Here is a 21,070-nt window from a genome sequence, read left to right on the forward strand (position 1 = left end):
AGTAAAATATTGCATTGCCCTACAAGCTATGATTCTATGCTATAATTGTTATCAAGCTGAACAGGGGAGCAATCACATATCTCCACTCCCATGTTTAATGCCTAATCTAAGCTCTTGATAAAATACCTAATTGTAATAGCTGTTTGCTTGGAAATGTTTACATAAATTCCCAGGGTTTTTTAAGCACTATATTATCTGCTGGAAGTAGCAAGTGTGAAATAGATGCATCGAGCAAATACAACCACAGTCCCTCTCCAGCTATTTTTTGCTTTCTTAAGGAGGAACTACTATGGGACCCTTTCTAGTTGGAGATTGCATTGACTGAGCAGGTCCTCTGCAGCCTTCTTATTATTGCATTGGCTACTGAGTGACATATCCATTCTGCTTAGGGGATTTTATGTGAGGTACAAAGGACACTCTAGGAAGTCAGGTTGATCACATGCAGGCAAAATTACAACTATTTATCCAAATGGATTCCTATCTGCAACTGCTACAGTGTATGCTGGTGATGCAAATAATGCTTCTTTGGATTAACTCTTTCTTTCTCGTTCTAGTTCCAGTCTGAAGCCATTGGACATCACTGCAAGCTTTACAAGAGAGATAAGTCATTCTACGATCCATAGTTTTATTGCCACTCAATATGTAGAATTAAAATATCATTCACTATACAAACACACTGGGTAAACCTAGGGTATATGAATACAGTATATAGTGCAGAAGCATGGATGGATAGATATATAGTCACCCATAAGCTTGGTTCTGACTGTTCAAACATGTCTATGAACTGTTGGGATATATACATAGGAAAATGTCTGATTATATAAAGTATGGCAGCAGCATACCTGTTTATTGTACATCCAATAGCTTTGTATGTATGCATTTCAATATCTCCAATACAATGTTAAATATGGACATAAACAAGTTATACCTATGAATAGCTAACACTATAGTTAATCCCCATGACACTATATAGTGTAGAACTCTAATAAAACAGTATGTGGTATGGGAACAGTCAGGTACTGACACTGATTCTACGTGTATTCTTCAGGCTATACCCTTATTTACAGAATATGGAGTAAACATATGCATAAATGTATACAGAATGGAAACACATAACAATAGAAAACATAAAGAGTTAATATCATATAATACAGAAGGAGCATGAATGAATAGTTTTCGTATTGATATCCCTGATCAGATATTGACTCTCTCTCTCCCTCTCTTGTCTTTGAAGGGTGCACTGGCTGTGAATAGAAGTCTCCAGGGAGCCAGCAGCAATACACCATGTATAGAGGACAGGTAAGCAATGATTATATATATCTATATTTTAGCCTAAACAGCAGCTGGGTTTCCTGTAGATAATATTGTATGTTGTTGTATATGTGAAGGTCTCGACGTTTGTTGGAGAAGGAGGAGGTGTAGATTCTCCACCCACCTCTAGTATCCATCAACCACTTCTATATCTTCCTTTTTTGCAATAGTCAACACATCCCCTTTGCAGTATCCAGATAAACCCTGACAATCAGTGCATAGGGCATAATGAGTGAAGGGCTGCAGCTCTAGAGGAGATCACAACACAACAACAAACATGCAAAGGGAAAATGACATTTTAAATAAGCTTTAGGTTCCTTATCCGGGGACCAGCATGGAGGTTGTGATTGGCTCCTAGAGTCACATGGTGAAAGTAACTTTACGGGGTCGCCAGCTAGTAGGAGGGCTTTATGGAGCAGAAAAACGACAAAGCGAGAAAAATTATTTTCCACTCCAGAAATTAATGATCATGAGTTCGTATTTGATGGACTCTAACTACATCGATCCGAAATTTCCTCCATGCGAGGAATATTCGCAAAATAACTATATCCCAGATCACAGTCCGGAATATTATAGCCGGTCCAGGGACACTGGATTTCAGCCTCACCACCAGGAACTGTACCCTCCAAGAGCAGCCTACAGTGAGCGCCAGTACAGCTGTGCCAGCATCCAGGGGCCAGGCAACCCTGCTGCCACACACACAAGGGGCCATGGACAGCCGCCTCAGAGCAACCACCACCTTGTAGGCAAAGCCCAGATCTGTGAGCATCCAACACCATCTTTATCCAACACCTCCACCACTCCTAGCCCTGCACCCCCAGCCTGCAACCAGCCCAATGCTGAGCACCCTACCAGCACAGCCACCAAACAGCCCATAGTCTACCCCTGGATGAAGAAAATACACGTCAGTACTGGTAGGAAACTTTTCTTCTTAACCTCTCATTTTCTTTTTTTTTCCCTTTTTTTTTAAAGCTCAAAGAGTCTTTGGGTTAGCACAATTGAACTGGATTTACGACTACGAATGGGTAATTACACCCACCATAAATTTTATAGCCAAGCCTGTCTGGGCTGCTGCAGCCATGTGCTTCATTCTGCTCTCTATGTGGAGTGTGTGTGTGTATCAGAGAGAGAGAGAGAGAGAGGGAAAACTCCTATATAGCTTTGTAAGGAGTGCATAAATAATTCAGCCACATTGGAGCTAAGGGAACCCTCTTCCTAATAGAACAGAAAGGACTGGAGTTTTTTTTTTTTTTTTTTTAAATACCAGATCCCCTTCTTATGTCTTATATCTGGTGTCTCCCTGTCCCTGGCAATCTGTGTCCATTCTTCTCTCTGCTTCCTTTACTGACTTTCTCCTTCTTCTTCTTTCTCAGTGAACCCCAATTACACTGGAGGGGAGCCCAAGAGATCCAGAACTGCTTACACCAGGCAGCAAGTATTGGAACTGGAGAAAGAATTCCATTATAACAGATATCTGACCAGGCGAAGGCGCATTGAGATAGCCCACTCCTTGTGTCTCTCGGAAAGGCAGATCAAGATCTGGTTTCAGAACAGGAGAATGAAATGGAAAAAAGACCACAGGTTACCGAACACAAAAGTCAGATCCAGCACCTCATCCAATGCTTCTAATAACAACATCATTGCTTCCAATTCTGCTCCCAACGAGGATCTAACGCAAAGCTCAACTCAGGATCAGCGAGAGGATATTACAAGGTTATAAACCCCCCTCCTCCCACAAATGACTCAATATTTATAGAATCTAATGATAATTATAATATTATTATCAATAATAATATATATATATTTTGGTTCTTGTAGTTTTTTTTCCTTGTGCGTTGGAAAAATTGAGAGCTCTTTTGGATCTACAAAAAGGCTTTAAATGCATGTTACAGTGCATGGGATCAGGCTTTATGTCCAGTGTTGTTTTTCTTTCTGTTTCCTGTTTGTTTTTATGGACAATTTATTTATTTGAAAGGGAGATGTTTTTGTTTTCCAAGTGATTTCCTAAAATAAAATAATACAGGGTTTTCAGTTTTGCCCCTTTGCCTACGTGTTGACAATGGTAGAACAAAGCCAATCACCTTGAAGGTGGAACTGAGATTTTTTTTTTGTTCTTGTTTTGTATAAACTATCATGATGATGTGATGAGCTTATTTATGGATCGCAGCACCTGAAATCCAAATTGCCATAATGTGAAGCTATTGACAAAAAAGTTTGGGAGTCGATAGACGATAGATCCCATTTGTCGTGGTTACTGTGTTTTTTTTTTTTTATTTAATTTAATTTTTTTTCATTTTTATTTTCTTTTATGTTGGTCGACACAAAAAATGTAAAAATGCTGTAAACAGTCCTAGTGTAATGTGACCGTCTGTTTGTTCAATAAAACAGTGAGTGTGGTTTAGTTTATCCTGGTAATTGTTTATTTTACCTCTAAATGCAACATTGTAGCATTATTTTAGCTCTATTAGAATTAGAATGAGCCTTTTATTCTGGCCACCACTTCTTATAGTCGATAATGGCCTGATAGCTTCTATATTTGCTTATGGCTGTAGTGTATCTGTGTTTCTACCTTTATATTTCTACTGTATTATCCATATCCATATCCAGGGACTATGAGACTGTGCCCATCCTCCTGCTTTGGATAGCTATAACACAGTAACATCCCCTGGTTTTGCTGCTTAACTTGATTTGTTTATTATAGCCATGGCAGGGCTGTGTAAGGCATCTCTTCAATGTAAATAGTAATGACCCCTCTGTGATCTGAGATCTCACTGCAAGGGCCTAAAGGTTTTCTATTTCAGCTATTTTGCGTGTTCTGTCCTATCTTTTGTAGCAGAAGAATGTCAATTTTCAGGTAGGCCCATTCCCTTTCAGGCAACATGACACAAAGCAGGCTCCAATCATTGTGTAGAGGGCTAGTATACTTATCACTGTACAGAACAAAAAAACATGCAGCCATTGTTGTTATCTTGTATCACTTAACTTTCCTTAAATCTACATTGTAGTCAACATATAAAGTAAACCAGAGGAATGCTGTTTATGTAATATTTTCCTGCATTTTAGTGTTTTATTTGCATTTTTTTTAATATTATTTTTATGCTATTATTAATTTTAAGCACCGACACATAGACATATCTACTGTAAAATATAGAACACAGTCTATTTCTGCTGCCTGGGCAAACGATTTTATGCATTAATATTAATAGATGAGAGAATAGTGGAGTTACACATGTGGTTACACCAAAAATTGTATGGCTATAAATATAATAGAATTACATATGGAAACTGTTCTAAATTTTCTATGTAAAATAATTTGCATTCTAGTTTTTTAAACAATACCCCAAACGATATTATTGGTATAATCCTGAATGTGTAGGGAGATTTCTATGAGTGTCTCTGGATGGGAGCTCACCCTTTCTGGGTCCCCCCTCTTTCTCCCACTGTCTCTTTTGTAAACTGCTTCAAAATTTGATGAATTAAAATTGAATGTCGCAGGCTTGAATAAGATGGGGACTTTTGTACTCGGTGTGTCTGCCCAGAAAGCAGCGGGTACATTAATCAAGTCCCCACTATGGGCTGCAGAGATTGAATTAAGAAATAAAATAACATCAGGACATAGTAGAAACATTAAGATTCGTTTTTTAAATATTGATTGCCTCCAAATGATTAAGATTGGATCAAGCAGAATAGCAAAATCTTATTTGGTCGTCTTCATTGTCTCTTGTGATTTTTATCTGGATTTCAGCCCCACAGCTCCCCAGTCATGGCCATGACACTTACACGATTCTTGGGTTGCAATTGTGTTATGAATCCATTAAACAGGGGGCTTCAGAAAAGAATGCAAAAAAAAAAAAAAAATGACTGCCTCCATCCCAAGTCTCCTCTGAGCTTTCTTTCTCAAGTCTCCTGATGCCTGCCTTCATGTTGAGAGTGTGAAAAGGTATTTTATTGAAGTTCTGGGGTAAACTGCAGCAAGCAGAGTTCACGCAAAGGACACATTTTCTGTGCCATTAACTTTATTTTAGGCTTGCAGGCTGACCTCTAAACCTCCCTGACCTATGCAGGTCTCCCAACGTGTATCCTTCTACATGCATTAAACATACATCGTCCTAAACCACTTATCTGCGACATTTCAATCTGCGCCTTTTTCCTCTTCTGTACACGTTTAATAGCAGAAGCTAAAGTTAGATAGGTTATATAGATAAACAGATGACATGTGTGCAGATAAAAGCAAATATGTTTCCAATATCAACCTGAAGTTATACAACCAAGTGCCTGAGCTCTCAAGAGCAACTCAAGTGTTCTACTTTAAACAAAGTTGCAGCTGTAAGTGCCTCATCCCATTAGCCAATGCTTTGTATATGGGACTGTATTAAATATGGCAAAATCAAAGCAAAACTCTCAATACATCAAGGTGAAATGTGCAAGCTTCACACATGTCTTGAGGAGTGCAGACAGGGCTATGTGCTATCTTATGAGACCTCTGCCTCTGACTTGAGTGTTATGGTGGGTTGTCTGCTTATAGATCTGATATTTACAGCCTCTGGGGTTTAGCCACAGACCATGTTTCTCTATGCCTGCAGTTTCATGTTAAACTTTGCTGTTTGATATAATTAAAAGCCATCCAGCCAGTGTGTGTGAATTACGGTTCTATAACTAGAACTGGCAGCTCCACTAGAATGGCCGCTGTATTTATTGTGATCCTCTATGTCATTATCTCAAAATATCGTTTTATGCACTTCCTAATACGTCCTTATGATTTATAGTCGATGGCAGATCCCCAAGCCAAACATTTTTGGGCTTAAGTGGAGGAGCACAGTGAAGAAAAGTCAACAATTCATGTTGCAAAGCCTCAGAATTTCTGCAGCCCTAGAAATGGCAGCAATGACTGGGATCACCCGGGGTTGGGATCCTCCTCTCCTCACTATCAGCCAAGTAAATATTACACTATTACATGGAAGGGAAACATATGTTGTTTTAATAACTTATTAACCACATGTAAACCTATTGTCGTGTTCAGTCCTCACCATCTGCAAAGCTACTCTAAGCACATTGCAGTCTGGGTGCTTGGAAGTTTTTCCTGCCAGGACTTTCACACGTGTTATCCTATGGTGTCATGGCTGCAGGACACATCAGGGGGAACAAATGGGAAGGTGACCATGGAGGGGATGATGGGGAAATCAGGCAACTAGACAGTCATCTAAGGGGTAGGGTCACATTCAGACGGATATCCTACACCCCATGTGCAATACATGATAAGGCGGGTGAGTACTTACCATTAGGTAGTTGTAGTTCACAGCAATAGGAAGGTAGTCTAGCTCCATACAGTCCTCATAGCACCATGTATCAGAATACCGAAGGGATCAATGAACTTTGATTAAATCAAGATAAAACTGAATATAAACTACAGGCATTGAATGGTTTATTTCTTATTTCTGCCAGTCTATCTATTTATCTATCTATCTATTTATCTATCTATCTATCTATCTATCTATTTATCTATCCAATATCTTTCTATCTATTTATCTCTCTCTCTCTCTCTCTCTATATATATATATATATCCATCACCTATGATCTATCTATTATCTATCTATCTATCTATCTATCTATCTCCTATCTATCTATCTATTTATTTCCTATCTATCTATCTATCTATCTATCTATCTATCTATCTATCTATCTATCCATCCATCCATCCATCCATCCATCCCCTATTATGTATCTATCTATCTATCTATCTATCTATCTCCTATCTATCTATCTATCTATCTATCTATCTATCTATCTATCTATCTATCTATCCATCCATCCATCCATCCATCCCCTATTATCTATCTATCTATCTATCTATCTATCTATCTATCTATCTATCTATCTATCCATCCATCCCCTATTATCTATCTATCTATCTATCTATCTATCTATCTATCTATCTATCCATCCATCCCCTATTATCTATCTATCTATCTATCTATCTATCTATCTATCTATCTATCTATCTATCCATCCATCCATCCATCCATCCCCTATTATCTATCTATCTATCTATCTATCTATCTATCTATCTATCTATCTATCTCCTATCTATCTATCTATCTATCTATCTATCTATCTATCTATCTATCTATCTACCCCCTATTATCTCTCTCTCACAGCTATTTTAGCAATAATATATATATATATATATATATATATAAATGTATAATAAATATATAAAAATGTAGGAAAGCCGCATTGACACATTGACACAAGGCGCCATAACATACATATGGAGGCATTTGGAGAAGGAAGGGGTCTTCCTCAGTGTTTTGCTTGGGAAAATCAGGCCAATAAATGTTTAAAGTGAATTGGCAACGTTTGGCAGCAGGTTAGTTTAGCATTTTCTCGGTCATGACCCCATCCTGGAACAATAAGGTTATTCAGAGGGGTCTTTTAGCCTCGCCCTAGCAGACACACTGGTTTCAGCTATTGTGTATGAGCAGCAGGTATTGGGACATGCTAGTATATGTGTAAGTGGGATAGGAGAAAACTAGCCTTCTCTCTTCACTGGGATTACATTAATATTTACATACAGCAAATTAACACATGTGGGATCATAATGATAGATGTGGCTGGTTCCAAAGCCCAGAGCTATTCTACTATGAAGCTGCTATCATGGCTAAGATCTATACTAATAAAGAATGCAAAATAAAACAAAACATAAATAAGTAATGGATCCCATAACTTGCTCTGAATGCAGAACATATTGACATAATATAACTGGGGAGGCAGCTGACCACAAAGATTACAAGGAGAAGGTTACAACAAAGTCTTACCTGCTGATTCAGGCAAATGTGACCTCCAATGGTAGAACTATGGTCCACAGCAAGCCCTGTGTCAGACCCACACATGCACAGAAGACACAGGCTGCATAGTCAGTTTTTTTTTCATATCATTTTTATATAATTAGATACAGGTTTACACTGGCAGTTGTCTTGGGCTCTGTTTACACTTTTTTTTTTTTTTTACTGTGTTAGTGCTTGTTCACATAGATCCATTATTAGATCCATTGGTCGTCAAGTGTTAAATGTCTGACAAGTTTCTGTCAGGATCCATTTTTTTTTTTTACTGAATTTTTTTTGTCCTTGTAAAAATGGGACACAAGTTTTCATACGCTGCAAGTCTGTGGCAATGGGATAAGCATCCTGCTGCACCATGCTGTTTTACATCAATTTACATCAATTACATAAAAAAAAGCACTTTCCAACTTGCAATTGCCTATAAAACTTTTAAGGCTAGGTTCACACTACGTTTTTGCTGTCTGTTGGACATATCTGTTAAAATGAAAAATACCAGTGCAAAAATGGATGCCATTGTATGCCATACTGCATAAATCTGTGTTCCATTGACTTATATTATAAAATAAATGGATTGAAACGGATCCATTTTTTTGACATACACAAAAACATGGTTGACGTTACATGGCGTAAAATGTAAACGTAGTGAAACGGAAACAGTGAAATGGATGGGAAAACACAGTGTAAACCTAGCCTAAACAAAGCAAAAAAAGTATTTGGTTAAAATGGACACAGATATAAACTGATCCAACATATCCATAAAACAAACAAAAAAACCCCAAACCCCAAACCCACAGTATTTTTGCTCAGTATTTTGCAACCAAAACTAAGAGTGGATTAAAAACACTGAAAGGCTATGATCACATGATGTTAAAATTTAGTGTATGGCCGCCATTTTAAAACAATGACAATTATTTGGCATTAAATGATCATACACTAAATTTCATCAGCCTTTCTATGTTTTCTATCCACTCCTGGTTTTGGTTGCAAAATACTGAGAAAAATACTGAGCAAAAATACTGTGTGGGAGCATAGTCCAATAGAGTTTTTGTTTATTAAATATTAAGGTCAATGACCTAAAATAGGGTTTATTAGAGATGGAAGTCTTAACATAGAAGATTTTATTTTTTACATGTATAAGGCTGGGTTAACACTGTTTTTTGCTATCTGTTTCACTGATTCCGTTTCATTTTAACATACAGAAAAACATGGTCAACCAAAAATTAGTTTTTTTTATTTTTTATAATGTAAGTAAATGATAAACGGATTTTGCACTATTGCAGACAGCATTCTCTGTTTTTACCATGCGTTTTGCATCAGTTATCCTGTTATCTGTTTAATTTATATGTTACATAGACAGAAAAAAAACAGTGTGAATCCAGCCTAAAATGTAAAGAAAGGATCCTTAGGCTATGTTCCCACAACGTTTCTTCTTATCCATTTGTACTATTTAGAATGATGTCTGTCATTTTGAGTCCAAAATGACGTCGAATATGTTGAGGACTGGCCGCCCATCAGTGCAATAACAGCTGCTGGTACATTATTCTAGTTAGGTGGACTAATTGCCTTTTGGATGTGTCTTTAATTGGAAAGTTCATTGAATTTAATAGTAAAAATGGAGAAAGGGCGGTGAAGAAAAAACTTGCAAAAGATGTCCGAAAATAATTGTCATGACCATTATTTTGACATCCGTGCAGATAACATCTGTCATTTTATGCATTTTATGCATTGTGTGCATTGGATGTCCATCATCCCATTGACTTCAATGCATTGCAGTCAGTTAAATCACGGCAATAACGGACATTTTTTAAAATCGAAAAAGCGGCCACCTTTTCTCTTTTTTGTCTTTGACATTGTGTGAACATAGCCTTAGATAGCTCTCTGAGCCTATGAGCTACAGCCTAGCTATCTAAGGTTACCCTCTAGTTACATGAAATAATATTGATTCACAATGTTCTCTGCTGCTTTTGTTGAGGGAAAATGTCAGCAAAGAATGTCATGTAGAGCCTGGCATTGCTCAGTACACTGTGCTGTAGTACCCATTAGATGTAAGCCCTGCTGGAGAATACAGTGCTGGGTGGACCAGTTCTGCAGACTGAGTGGTATAGCAGTATTATGAATGGGCCTCATAGTGTGCCTGTGCCCTCAGGCTGGGTTCACACTTCTTACATAATGTTTTTTCCTCTGTAACTGATCTGAACTGATAGAACGATGAATGGGTTGGTTCACATATGTCTGGCAACCAGCATTGCCTACTTCCTGTGTGGCAGCATCAGATAAAACAAAACTCTGTATCCAGCATATTTCGATCTGGAAAATTGATGGGTCCAGTGATGTACCCATAGGTTGGTGCCATGCAATGTATCCAGCTTCTGGCTTTTGGTGTGGCCATATGTGAGCCAACTCTTCCATATTGGCATTAGTTTGCATCAGCTTTTCAATCCAACACCCACTGACCTCAGGAAAGATTCTGTAAGAGCTTGTCCACCTCCATCACATGTAATGGGAATTGTTCCCTCTGCCTGCTGGATGGGCACAATAGACCTATATGTGGCACATGCCTTCTCCATCCGGTAGGACAATAAAACTACAGTCACATCAGGAAGACTGCTCATATCTACATTGTTGATGGTAAAAAGGACACAATATTGGTAAAATGGGCACAATGGGCCCATTATATTTCAATGTGAATGCACCCAAAAAAACTATTACAAAATGATAGATCTTACTGGTGCATGCCCATTAAGCTGATATCAATTACAGTAGATATAATATGCAGTAGATATTATTTGTACCCTCTCCCATACACACGTATGCTCGGCCAAGTATGCATGAGTTTCTAACAAGGGAGAGGGGAATTATGCTGCTGCCAGATACCTCTGGTGGTAGGCAGCTTATCTCCCTGGAGAACAAAGGATGAGACATGTTAAAAACAGAAATATCTATCTAATCCTTCTTTCAGTGGACAGTGTCCTGAAATAATAGGCATGTACATTATTTTAAAGACCGAGCGTAAACATAACAATGTGTGATCACAGCGAGCCCATTGTATTGAAGTCAATGCAGTAAAGGACGGACACTGATTCCATTGCAATCAGCATTCGTTCTTTACTGAAATCTAAAGTAGTGTGAACATAGCCAAAGGTATATATGCATCTGTATACAAAACTATACATACTGACATGAGTTTTGGGCTAGAATGACATATGCAGTTTTATTTGAGCCAAAAACAGTGTCCAATGAGTGGAGATGTGTAATTATCATAAATGGATTTGTGCAAACCTTATTCACATTAAGGCTATGCTCGCACACAGTAAGGTTAAAATACAAAATGGCTGTAAAAATAAGTAAAAAAGGATTAAATTTGAGTGGAAGTGGCTGAAAAAAATGGGCAAATGCGAAGAACAGATAAAAAACCTGCGCATAAAATGGCTGAAAATAAACTTAAAAAAACATAATGTGAACACAGCCTATGATCTCCAACCAGGAGAGGGTTATATGCTGTTTTGTGCAAGCATGCGCTTCAATGGACCGTTGAAGCACATGCTTGCACGAAACATTCTGTCACCTGCACCCGGCTGGCATCTGCCCTATGATCTTCATGCTGTTTGGAAAATAAAGAACCTAAGAAAGTATCGGATTGGTGAGTGTGGCTTTCTATTTTTTTTTACTGTGTTCATATGGAATCAAATGTACCGTGTAAAAAACATCCACAAAAATATGACAAGAAACACTGCACACATATAGTTTCAATGCAAGGCTATGTTCACACACCGTTGAAATGTCGGTCGTTTTTATAGGAAGGCCACCATCTAATGACAAATAATAAGCGTTATTATAGGAATAACCGGTGTTGTTATAAAATAACGCCCGTTATTTGTCATTAGATGGTTGCCTTCCAATAAAAATGTCTGTCATGCTGATGGTGTATGAACATAGCCTTAAATGCGCTTCATTGAAGTCAATGGGAAATTGGCTATGTTCACACACCATTGAAATGATGGCTGTCATTCTACAAACAATCAAAATTACAGTCATACTTAACTTTTATTTTACTGTGTGTGTTACTATGGGTGGAAAACACCACAAAAGGTGTATTTTTTTTGGAAACCACTATGGCCACAACCACACAACCTATTTTTTTGCCCATTTAATTGCAGTTTTTTTTTGGCTTGACATGACAGACGTCCAAAAAAATAAAAAATAAAAAGACAAAAAACGGCAGTCAAACGAGCAAAAAGACGTTGTGTGGTCGGGGCCTATATGTTACACCAGCCTAAAAGGATCAAACCACATGCAGCCTTTTCTTTTGTATAAATGAACCTAATAGAACAAAAATAGAAACAAACAAAACATTTGGAGAAAGTTGAACCCTCCCTGGTTATCTGTGTCCTGTCTTTCAAACCCTTCAGTAGAATTGTGTGTTTTATTGCCCTTTGGCACAGATGTTTTGGGTCTGACAACCTCCAACCACCAGATCATTGTTTATACCTTGGAGCTTTGGGAGTTTGCGCTGTATCTTTGTTCTCTTCTCATTTTTCTCAGTCTCTCCCTATCCTCTGTCTTTTTGGTACAAATCTGGCAGATCGGACTGCATCTTGTGATCTCACACATAAACAGAGGAGTCAACCAGAGCAAAATCTGATAGAAAAAAAAAACTAAAAAAAAAGAAGAAAAAGAAAAACTTCAATCCTTGGTATTTCTGGTTTAGACTTTTCACCTTCCAACAGACAGTTTTATTGCAGGGCTTCTACATGCTCCAGGACTTGGGAAACAAGGTCACATTGAGTTCCTCTTCAACTCTATAGCATTCATTGTATTTTCTGGGTCTGAAAAGTATGATCTATACTGGTGATGTCTCCGGTGATAAGAAAAGAATTAAAAGGCATTTGGGATTTGACACTGGTGTTTTATTGCTCCAATGCATCTAGAATAAAAATCATACAACTATACAAATAGTCTTGGCTACATGTAAACTACTGCTTCCTGTTTATACCTAATATGCAGACCTATGTGTTCCTTCGGCTATATGTCTGCAAACATTGTAGTCGGATTTTATCGTCAGTATTTGCTCCCTTCTATTCACTGCTTTCTCTTTTCTCTCTGAACATGAAAGGGATCACATGACCATGTGATTGAACTAATGGGCATACCTAGGGTGGGTGGTGGTGGAGTTAGGGGCCAATGTGTTTAAGCTCCTCTTGGTGCCCTAAAGTTCTTTTTTTACAATATTTTTTGCAATATTATTAACTGGGAAGTTATTTTATTAGAGCCTTGATAGTTAATGGAGAAAATGATAATTTTAGGTTATGGTCTGAGGTCTAAATTCATTTGGGGGAGTGAGATAGAATGGCCTGAACTTTTTTTCTCATCTGGTATGGCGTTCCTGTTCATTTACAGAGCCTGGTCTATGGTCTATATTAATATTGGATCTGGTTTGGGGTCTGCATTTCGAGTTTGGTCAGGGATCTGAATTAATGTGGGGGTCTGGTCTAGTCATTTGGTCTTTTCTGACATCTTAAATAACTTTGGAGTCTGGTCTAGTGTTTTACATGTCCATTGCCTCCATGCTACATGTTGTACTTACAGGGCCAGCCCTAGGGCCCTATTCCACCGGAAGATTATCTTTCAGATTATCGTTAAATCGTTAGAATCTAAACGATAATCGTTCGGTTGAAATGCAGTTAACGACGACCGAACGAGAAATCGTTGATCGCTTTATAAGACCTGGACCTATTTTTATCGTTGCTTGTTCGCAAAACGTTCGCAAATCGTTCGCATTGAATAAGACATCATTTGGTCATTCGCAATAGATACGAATGCAATAGCGAATAAATAGCGAAGAAAAAACGATCGCAATTACGATCATAAGTAACGATTATCGTTCCATGGAAATGAGTGAACGTTTTCAGGTCTTTCGCAATAGCAGTCGTTTGATATTGTTAATCGTTAACGATTATGCAAACGATAATCGTCCGGTGGAATAGGGCCCTTAGGGTAGATTGGGCCCTGTGCGGAATTTGTTCACTTTTTCTTCTTCCATTCTGCCTGGGCATCTTGCAGTCCTCTCCTGGCCATGACTCCTCTCTCCAGAATGTGCCAGAGAAATATTTTAGGCTACTTGCTCCAGCACATATAATAGTTAGATCCTCTGTGCCTCTATATAGTAGTCTGGACCCTCTGTGAAGCCTTTATATAGTAGGTGGCCCCCTCTGTGCAGTTTTCATATAGTAGGTTCTCCCCTTTCTATGCTATGCCCTATAGTAATGCCCCCGCCCCTATAAATAGTGGCCCCCTCTGTGCAGTCCCCGATTGTAATGGCCCCGTGTGCTCCCCTTATAGTAATAACCCCTCCCCATGTGCTCTCAACATAGTAATCCCCCCTGTGCTCTCCCCATAGTAATACCCCCTGTGCTGTCCTCAAAGTAATTCCCCAGTGTTCTCCCCATAGCAATCTCCCCCTGTGCTCTCCCCATAGTAATGCCCCCCATGTGCTGTCCCCATAGTAATTCCCCCATGTGCTGTCCCCATAGTAATTCCCCCCTGTGCTCTCCCCATAGTAATGCCCCCATGCTCTTCCCATAGTAATTCCTCCCAGTCCTGTCTCCATAGTAATGCCTCCCTGTGCTTTGCCCATAGTAATTCCCCCTGTGCTGTCCCCATAGTAATGCCCCCTGTGCTGTCCCCATATTAATTCCCCCTGTGTTCTCCCCATAGTAATGCCCACTTGTGCTGTCCACATAGTAATTCCCCCCAGTGTTCTTCCCATAGTAATTCCCCCTGTGTTCTCCACGTAGTAATTCCCCCAGTGTTCTCCCCATAGTAATTCCCCTCTGTGTTCTCCCCATAGTAATCCCCCCCATGTGCTGTCCCCATAGTAATACCCCCCGTGCTCTGGCCCATAGTAATCCCCCCATGTGCTGTCCATAGAGTAATCTCCCTGTGCTCTCCCCATAGTAATCCCCCCCCTGTGCTTTCCCCATAGTAATACCCATGTGCTCTCCCTATAGTAATTCCCCCTCTGAACACCAGAAGCAAAAATACAAAAAATAAACACACCTAGTGCAGACTCCACTGCAGCAGCGTTGCTCCCAGCAGCCAGAGCTCCTCTCCTCCGACAGAGACGCTGCCTGTGTCGGAAGTCCCGGCTGCCACCGCACACACGGTTGAATGCAGCACTCACCTGGAAATCCGGGAGCAGTGTCCTGGATTCCTGGGATGCCCCTGTAGTTGTCAGCACCCACTGTAGTCTCTACTGAGCCTCAAGTGGGCCTGTCTCACAATAAAAAGAGGCATAGCCAGGTTCACCTGGCAGCGCCCCCTTTTGATTGATGGGGTGATGCGCCCGATTGCACAGGTCGCACACCCCTATGGTCAGCCCTGTCTACTTATGTGGTTGATGTGTGTTTAGTACCATTGTTAAGTACCTGCAAGTTCCAACTTCCCAATTGCCTACTAACATTTTTGATCATAGGCTGCTGTCATAGATATAAGGGGTCATGCATATGACTGATGTGTGCACAGACCGTATATAGCAGCATATGACAGAGTTATGGGTCTGTAATATGGATTCACATGGGCTGTCATTTACCAAACTTCTAAAAAGAGTGAATTCTTTCCAGAAGACCACCTTTTGGGAAGACCATGTTCTTTAGCATTCCCAGACCTCTCCTTAGAGAAAATCACCCTCTGTTATATTAACCTAAACAGTTTCCCACATGCTCTTAACATATAAATATCCTCTGCACAATGCATTGAATTGCCCCTTATACCTGCATTATGTTCTATGATTGTGTTTGCCATTTACTATACTTATTTGTTATTGGCTTCAAAGTATACTTAGCTTTACATGAAAAGATTTCTTTTTTACATACACCACCACCTTCACCTCTTAGGTTATCAGCGCTAGTGTTGTCTGCTCCATGTTTGATTGCTATTCACCAAATATGGTGTGTCTGAGCTGAAAACATCTAATGAAAATTGATGATAGACAGCATTTATATGGGCAGAGTCAATCGTGCCACCGACACATGAGAGACAATAGACGTGATCCTCATTTCAGTTGGGGGTGGAGGGGATCAATTCTTATAGTATTTTGGTGCTGGAAACATTTACAGCATACTGAGTAAGAAAAAGGGTCCCGATGCACAAATACTTATTACTTTATATTCTGCTAGAAAATATTTATAGATTACAAAAATGTTTACACTTCTGCATGCACATATGTGGCTATGGCAGGCCTATTCAAAGCAAATTCAAAGAACAAGGTTGGTGTAAACAACCCTGGGCAAAATATCTAACGCTGTCTCTGGCAGCAGGTATAGCTAGGATTCACAGGGCCCCATAGCAAAAACAGTATAGGGCTCCATAATAGGAAAGCTATAGGGGTGCTGTCAGTGGCAAGTACTATAAAGGCAGATGGCAGACTACGCTTCAAGGGGCTTCCTGGCCCCTTTACTGCATGGGCCCCATAGCTACGCCACTGCATGGCAGCCCCACTACCCTTCAATGTGTGCCACTGAGGAGAAAAGGATTGGGAATGTTGGATATAAAATAAATCTTTACCTGTGAGATGGGGGAACCAGAAATGTGCAGCAGATCCTTATCCCATTTTCATTGCACAGAATTCTCATTCAACTACTATTGTTCATATAGTAAAATATATTGAAATAATCATCAGATTGCAGTCAAATTTTCATACTGCGTCAATTTTGTTAAAGGGGTGCTCCAGCATGGGGGCACTTTTTGGGGGGGACCGGGGAGGAGGTGGCTGAAATTAAAGACGTCCACTTACCTCCCCGGGGAGGTAAGTGGACGTCTTTTATTTAAGCCACCTCCTCCCCGGTCCCCCCAAAAAAGTGCCCCCACGCTGGAGCACCCCTTTAAGCACAAGGGTTAAATGGGTTTTCCAGGATTAGAAAGTACACAGCTGGTCTCTTGCAAAAACAGCACCACCCTTGTCTCCAGTTTGTATATGATATTGAAATTCAGCTCCATTCACTTCAATGGAACTGAGCTGCAAAACCACACCAAAACTGGGTACAGGAGAGGTGCTATTCCCAGAAGAAAGCAGTCATCTAAGCCTGAACAACCCCTTTGAATATTGTACACTTTTGCACCCATTTTTCTTTGCCTTAATGCATATGAAATAACAATGAGAGATAATTCCAACTAGATAAAACAAACAATACACAGCTTCATTGCAGATTTGTTTCCATGGCTACAGACTACAAATAAACCCTGTGTAGTCAGATCCTGCATTCCATTCTCCTTACATACCATTAATACAGGTATTTCTTTTATTTATCTGGTTGTCCTTAAAATAACTAGTAAACTGAGTAAGTTCTAACTGAGAACTAAATGTTCTAGCATTGTGGCTGCAGCCAGATCTCAATTTTCCTAACAGAAAGATATAAAAACCAATGTTTTCTGAATGGCAGCAAAACAGTTGTTTAATGGCTCCCTAGTAATTTGCTTAACTTCAGAATCAACTGATGAAGTCTGCTGCTTAATTTGCCTTTAAACTAATAATAAGTTCAGTGGGAAATCTAGCAATCTTTTGTTAAATGTTGTTAGGCATGTAGTTCTATGGGGCATCAAACAATTTCCTCTATGACAGATTTCTCTATAGATTTGCCCATCATGTAAAGTCTGCTGATTTGCAGTGTATGACACCAAAACATTTTATTTAACTAATGATTACTGAGAGTTGGTAGCACACCATGTTCCACACTATTACATGTTAATGTATAGCTGAGAAATCTCCAGGGGGAAAAAAAACCTTTCTATAAAAGTCAATGCCTTAGTTAGTGACTGAGCAGGCAGATCCTGCTAGAATGTCTCATTTCTGAGGCAGGAACAATAATTGAAGAGTGGGGGGACTGGAAGGTTCTGGATTAGGAGTTGCAGGGGTCTGGGGTAGGTGAGTATCACTTATTTTTTACAGCAGCATGATATAGAAAAATGATGATACCAAAATATCCTTTTAAATAAGTTTATAATGGGGTCATACGCTGATGTAATATGGCAGACACTTTCCAGTGAGAAAAGCAACAGAAGGGCACCAAAGATTGACGATTGCAGCCACTTTAAGTGGTAAAATATTTTTTGGGTGGGTAAATACTCTTGAATGAATGGTTAAAGAATACCAACTCAGCTTGTTTTCTATAGTCTGTTATCATGCTACACACAATGAAGAATAAGAATGTTAGGGGGCACACAGGATGTGTGGCGACTCTTGCCTTATCCACAGTGCCATTTTGGTCCCCTGAAAAGGTACTCCCAAACCACAGCTTGCTTTGCCATAGCATATTACAGGGGGCATCCAGGGGGTGTGCGTCCGCTAGTCCACCTGTTCTCTTTTCCTTTGGAGCTCAGGAATAAAGAAAGTTAAGCCTGAAGAGTGGGTGAGTGCCCCAATTCTTTATCTTTTTATCGCTCATAGACCTTACAAAAATGCCTTCAGTTGGGTTATACTTTTCACATGAAATTTTCTTCCGATGGAAAGTAAGTTGGAACTGTGTACCCATTGCGTTTATAGAGAAATCATATTCCACTGTGCTGTATAGAAATAATCATCACTTTCGCCAGTCTCTCTCCCCAATGAGCCTTAAATTTTGCCTATTTTACCTCCCCATAAGATCCATTGAAAGGTGTGAAATTAGGAAAAGGTAAAAAAACTTTTCATAACAAGGTAAAGTCCCAGCAGGCCGCCTTTCACGCTGAGCAGATTGTTGTGTTTGCTTTACCATACATCTCAAGACCTCAAGGGTTTAGAGTAAGAAAACATCTGCATGGAAAAGAGCAATGGTATTTATGTATCTTGTACATGTTTTATACCGTATGTAATATTGTAAGGAACACTATATCCGATTAATTCTTGTGGCTTAAAATTATTAAAATAGAGAACATGAAGGGACATGAGAGCCGCTGACATGCAGAAAAAAATGAAATAAAGGCTCAGGCTGACATGTCACTAGAACATTTACATCTATAACTGTGAATGATACAGTCACTTCATACAAAGTACTAATTCTCCTCTTTCTCCTCTGGTGGTCCGTTTCCTTTCAACAGTCCAAAAACATACTGGCAAGCTAAAGCTATCCTTAGTGTTTGCGCACAGGCATTTAAGCGTGCACCTGCCCACCATCAGCAGGAAATACTACTGCAATCTCCAGTGTGCAATAGATTGATGTGAATGTATCATTTCTCTGACCCTGGTTACATAATGCTAGTATTGTATAAATAAAGATAATAATAATATGTTAAAAAAATAAATGTAATAATTCAGTAGAAATACATTTTTCCTGATCCTGTATTAGCAGTCTTCTGTAGTGAGGACATCTGCTGGCAGGCTCCAGCAATGATTTAATAGTGCAGAGGTGACAGATGGTTTCTGGATGAGTGAACTCAAGTGACGACTGTCATTTCTACCTGTAGCTGAGCTCTTGCTAGTTGCAGCAGCAAGGTGACTGTCCATTAAGTGACTCTAGGGGAGAAGCCTATTAAACTTAATAAAATAGGAGGAATTTTTAGATTGCTGAAAGCTGTGCAATATCTAGGATTTCACTGAACAGTAAGAAATATTATTACCTATCATAGTAAGAATAAGACCAATGTGTTCTTTATAGGTGAGAGGTTTGTAGGTTATATAGAACACAATAGACCTTGCATTACCAAGAAAGGTTGGAGAAATAACTAAAACACCCCTATTTTTACACACTTGCCGTCACTAGTAATTCTTTTTTGGCTACAATTTGACTAAGTGCTCTTCTGTCTCTTTGATTTTCGACCACAGCTACTTCTGTATACTCATGATGTGCCAACCTTTGCATACTCAGATGTGATCACGGAAACAGTAGACCTCGACACACCCAACCACTTAGCAACATGGGTCACAGATTCCCCTACCAGGCACATACCAACAATCAATTGGCTATGTAAAAATAGGGGTGTGTAGTTACTTGGTACATACATTCCAGGCATTGTATACCAAATACTATTACACTGATGATATTTTTCTGCTGAAGGTCCAAAATTTGATGTCTGAACAGGGATAGAGCCTGGAACCTTGGGAAATACTATTCAATATTGGTCCAACCAAAACAATCACTACCTGTGCAGCGTAAATGACAGAAAATAGACTTTATGTTGTTCTTTGGTGCTACCATGCAGTCATTGGCATTAGTTCTGCAATATTTGAAATAAGTGATAGGCTTGTCAGCCTTATAGAGAGACACCAGATAGTCGTGAAAAGTAAGAGAGAAGGTCAGATGACTGCCTGAGACTCATCACGTCTGAATCATGAAATACTATGGATATTACATTACTAAAGGCCTGTGCTAGGGAGACTGTAGGGTACGTTCCAAAGTGTTACTAAACGGGCAGAGGTGTTGAATGTAATGTCAGATATTTCATAGCACAGTATAACTGCAGGCGATCTGAAATAAAACCAGGGACATTTAATTAGAAAACTACAGATTAGCAAGGTTAAAATTATTGAGCAAATCTATCAGTCACCACCATTAAATATCTACATAAAAAAACCCATTACAGAAATCTGTATTGTAATTAACAATAATAAATCTGTATAATAATAAAAACCTGATCAGTAACTGTGAGCTGACTGGGCAAATGATGAAACCTGGGATGGCACACCTTAACCAAGAGGTAAAAGTTCAGGTACTTATATTTCAAGGTATTTTTCCTACTTCAGATAAAACCCTATGTATAGATGCAGCATAGAGGCAATGGGGGGGATTTATCAAAGGGTGTAAAATTTAGACTGGTGCAAACTTCCCACAGCAACCAATCACATCTCAGCTTTCAGCTCTGGTAAAATAAAAGCGGAGCTGTGATTGGTTTCTGTGGGCAGTTTGCACCAGTCTAAATTTTACACCCTTTGATAAATCACCCCCAATGT

General features: G+C 39.3%; 1 protein-coding gene across 2 annotated transcripts in view; it reads left to right on the top strand.

Annotated features, from left to right (window-relative positions):
• HOXC4 (homeobox C4) overlaps window positions 1-3,717 on the top strand; it is a 75,261-nt gene extending 71,544 nt beyond the window's left edge. The window contains exons 3-4 of one of the 2 annotated variants that reach the window (XR_011363159.1): window positions 555-1,299; window positions 2,685-2,769. Coding sequence is in view for 1 of the 2 variants with exons in the window: in XM_069970229.1 (XP_069826330.1) it covers window positions 1,676-2,225; window positions 2,685-3,031 (897 nt within the window). In the remaining variant the exon portion in view is untranslated. Of the gene's footprint in view, window positions 1-554; window positions 1,300-1,415; window positions 2,226-2,684 lie in introns of those variants that run through there. The other variant, XM_069970229.1, reaches the window with a different exon arrangement.
• Window positions 3,718-21,070: the final 17,353 nt, after the last annotated feature.

The sequence above is a fragment of the Dendropsophus ebraccatus genome, chromosome 5, assembly GCF_027789765.1.
Source record: "Dendropsophus ebraccatus isolate aDenEbr1 chromosome 5, aDenEbr1.pat, whole genome shotgun sequence".
In the NCBI taxonomy this organism is placed as follows: Eukaryota; Metazoa; Chordata; class Amphibia; order Anura; family Hylidae; genus Dendropsophus; species Dendropsophus ebraccatus.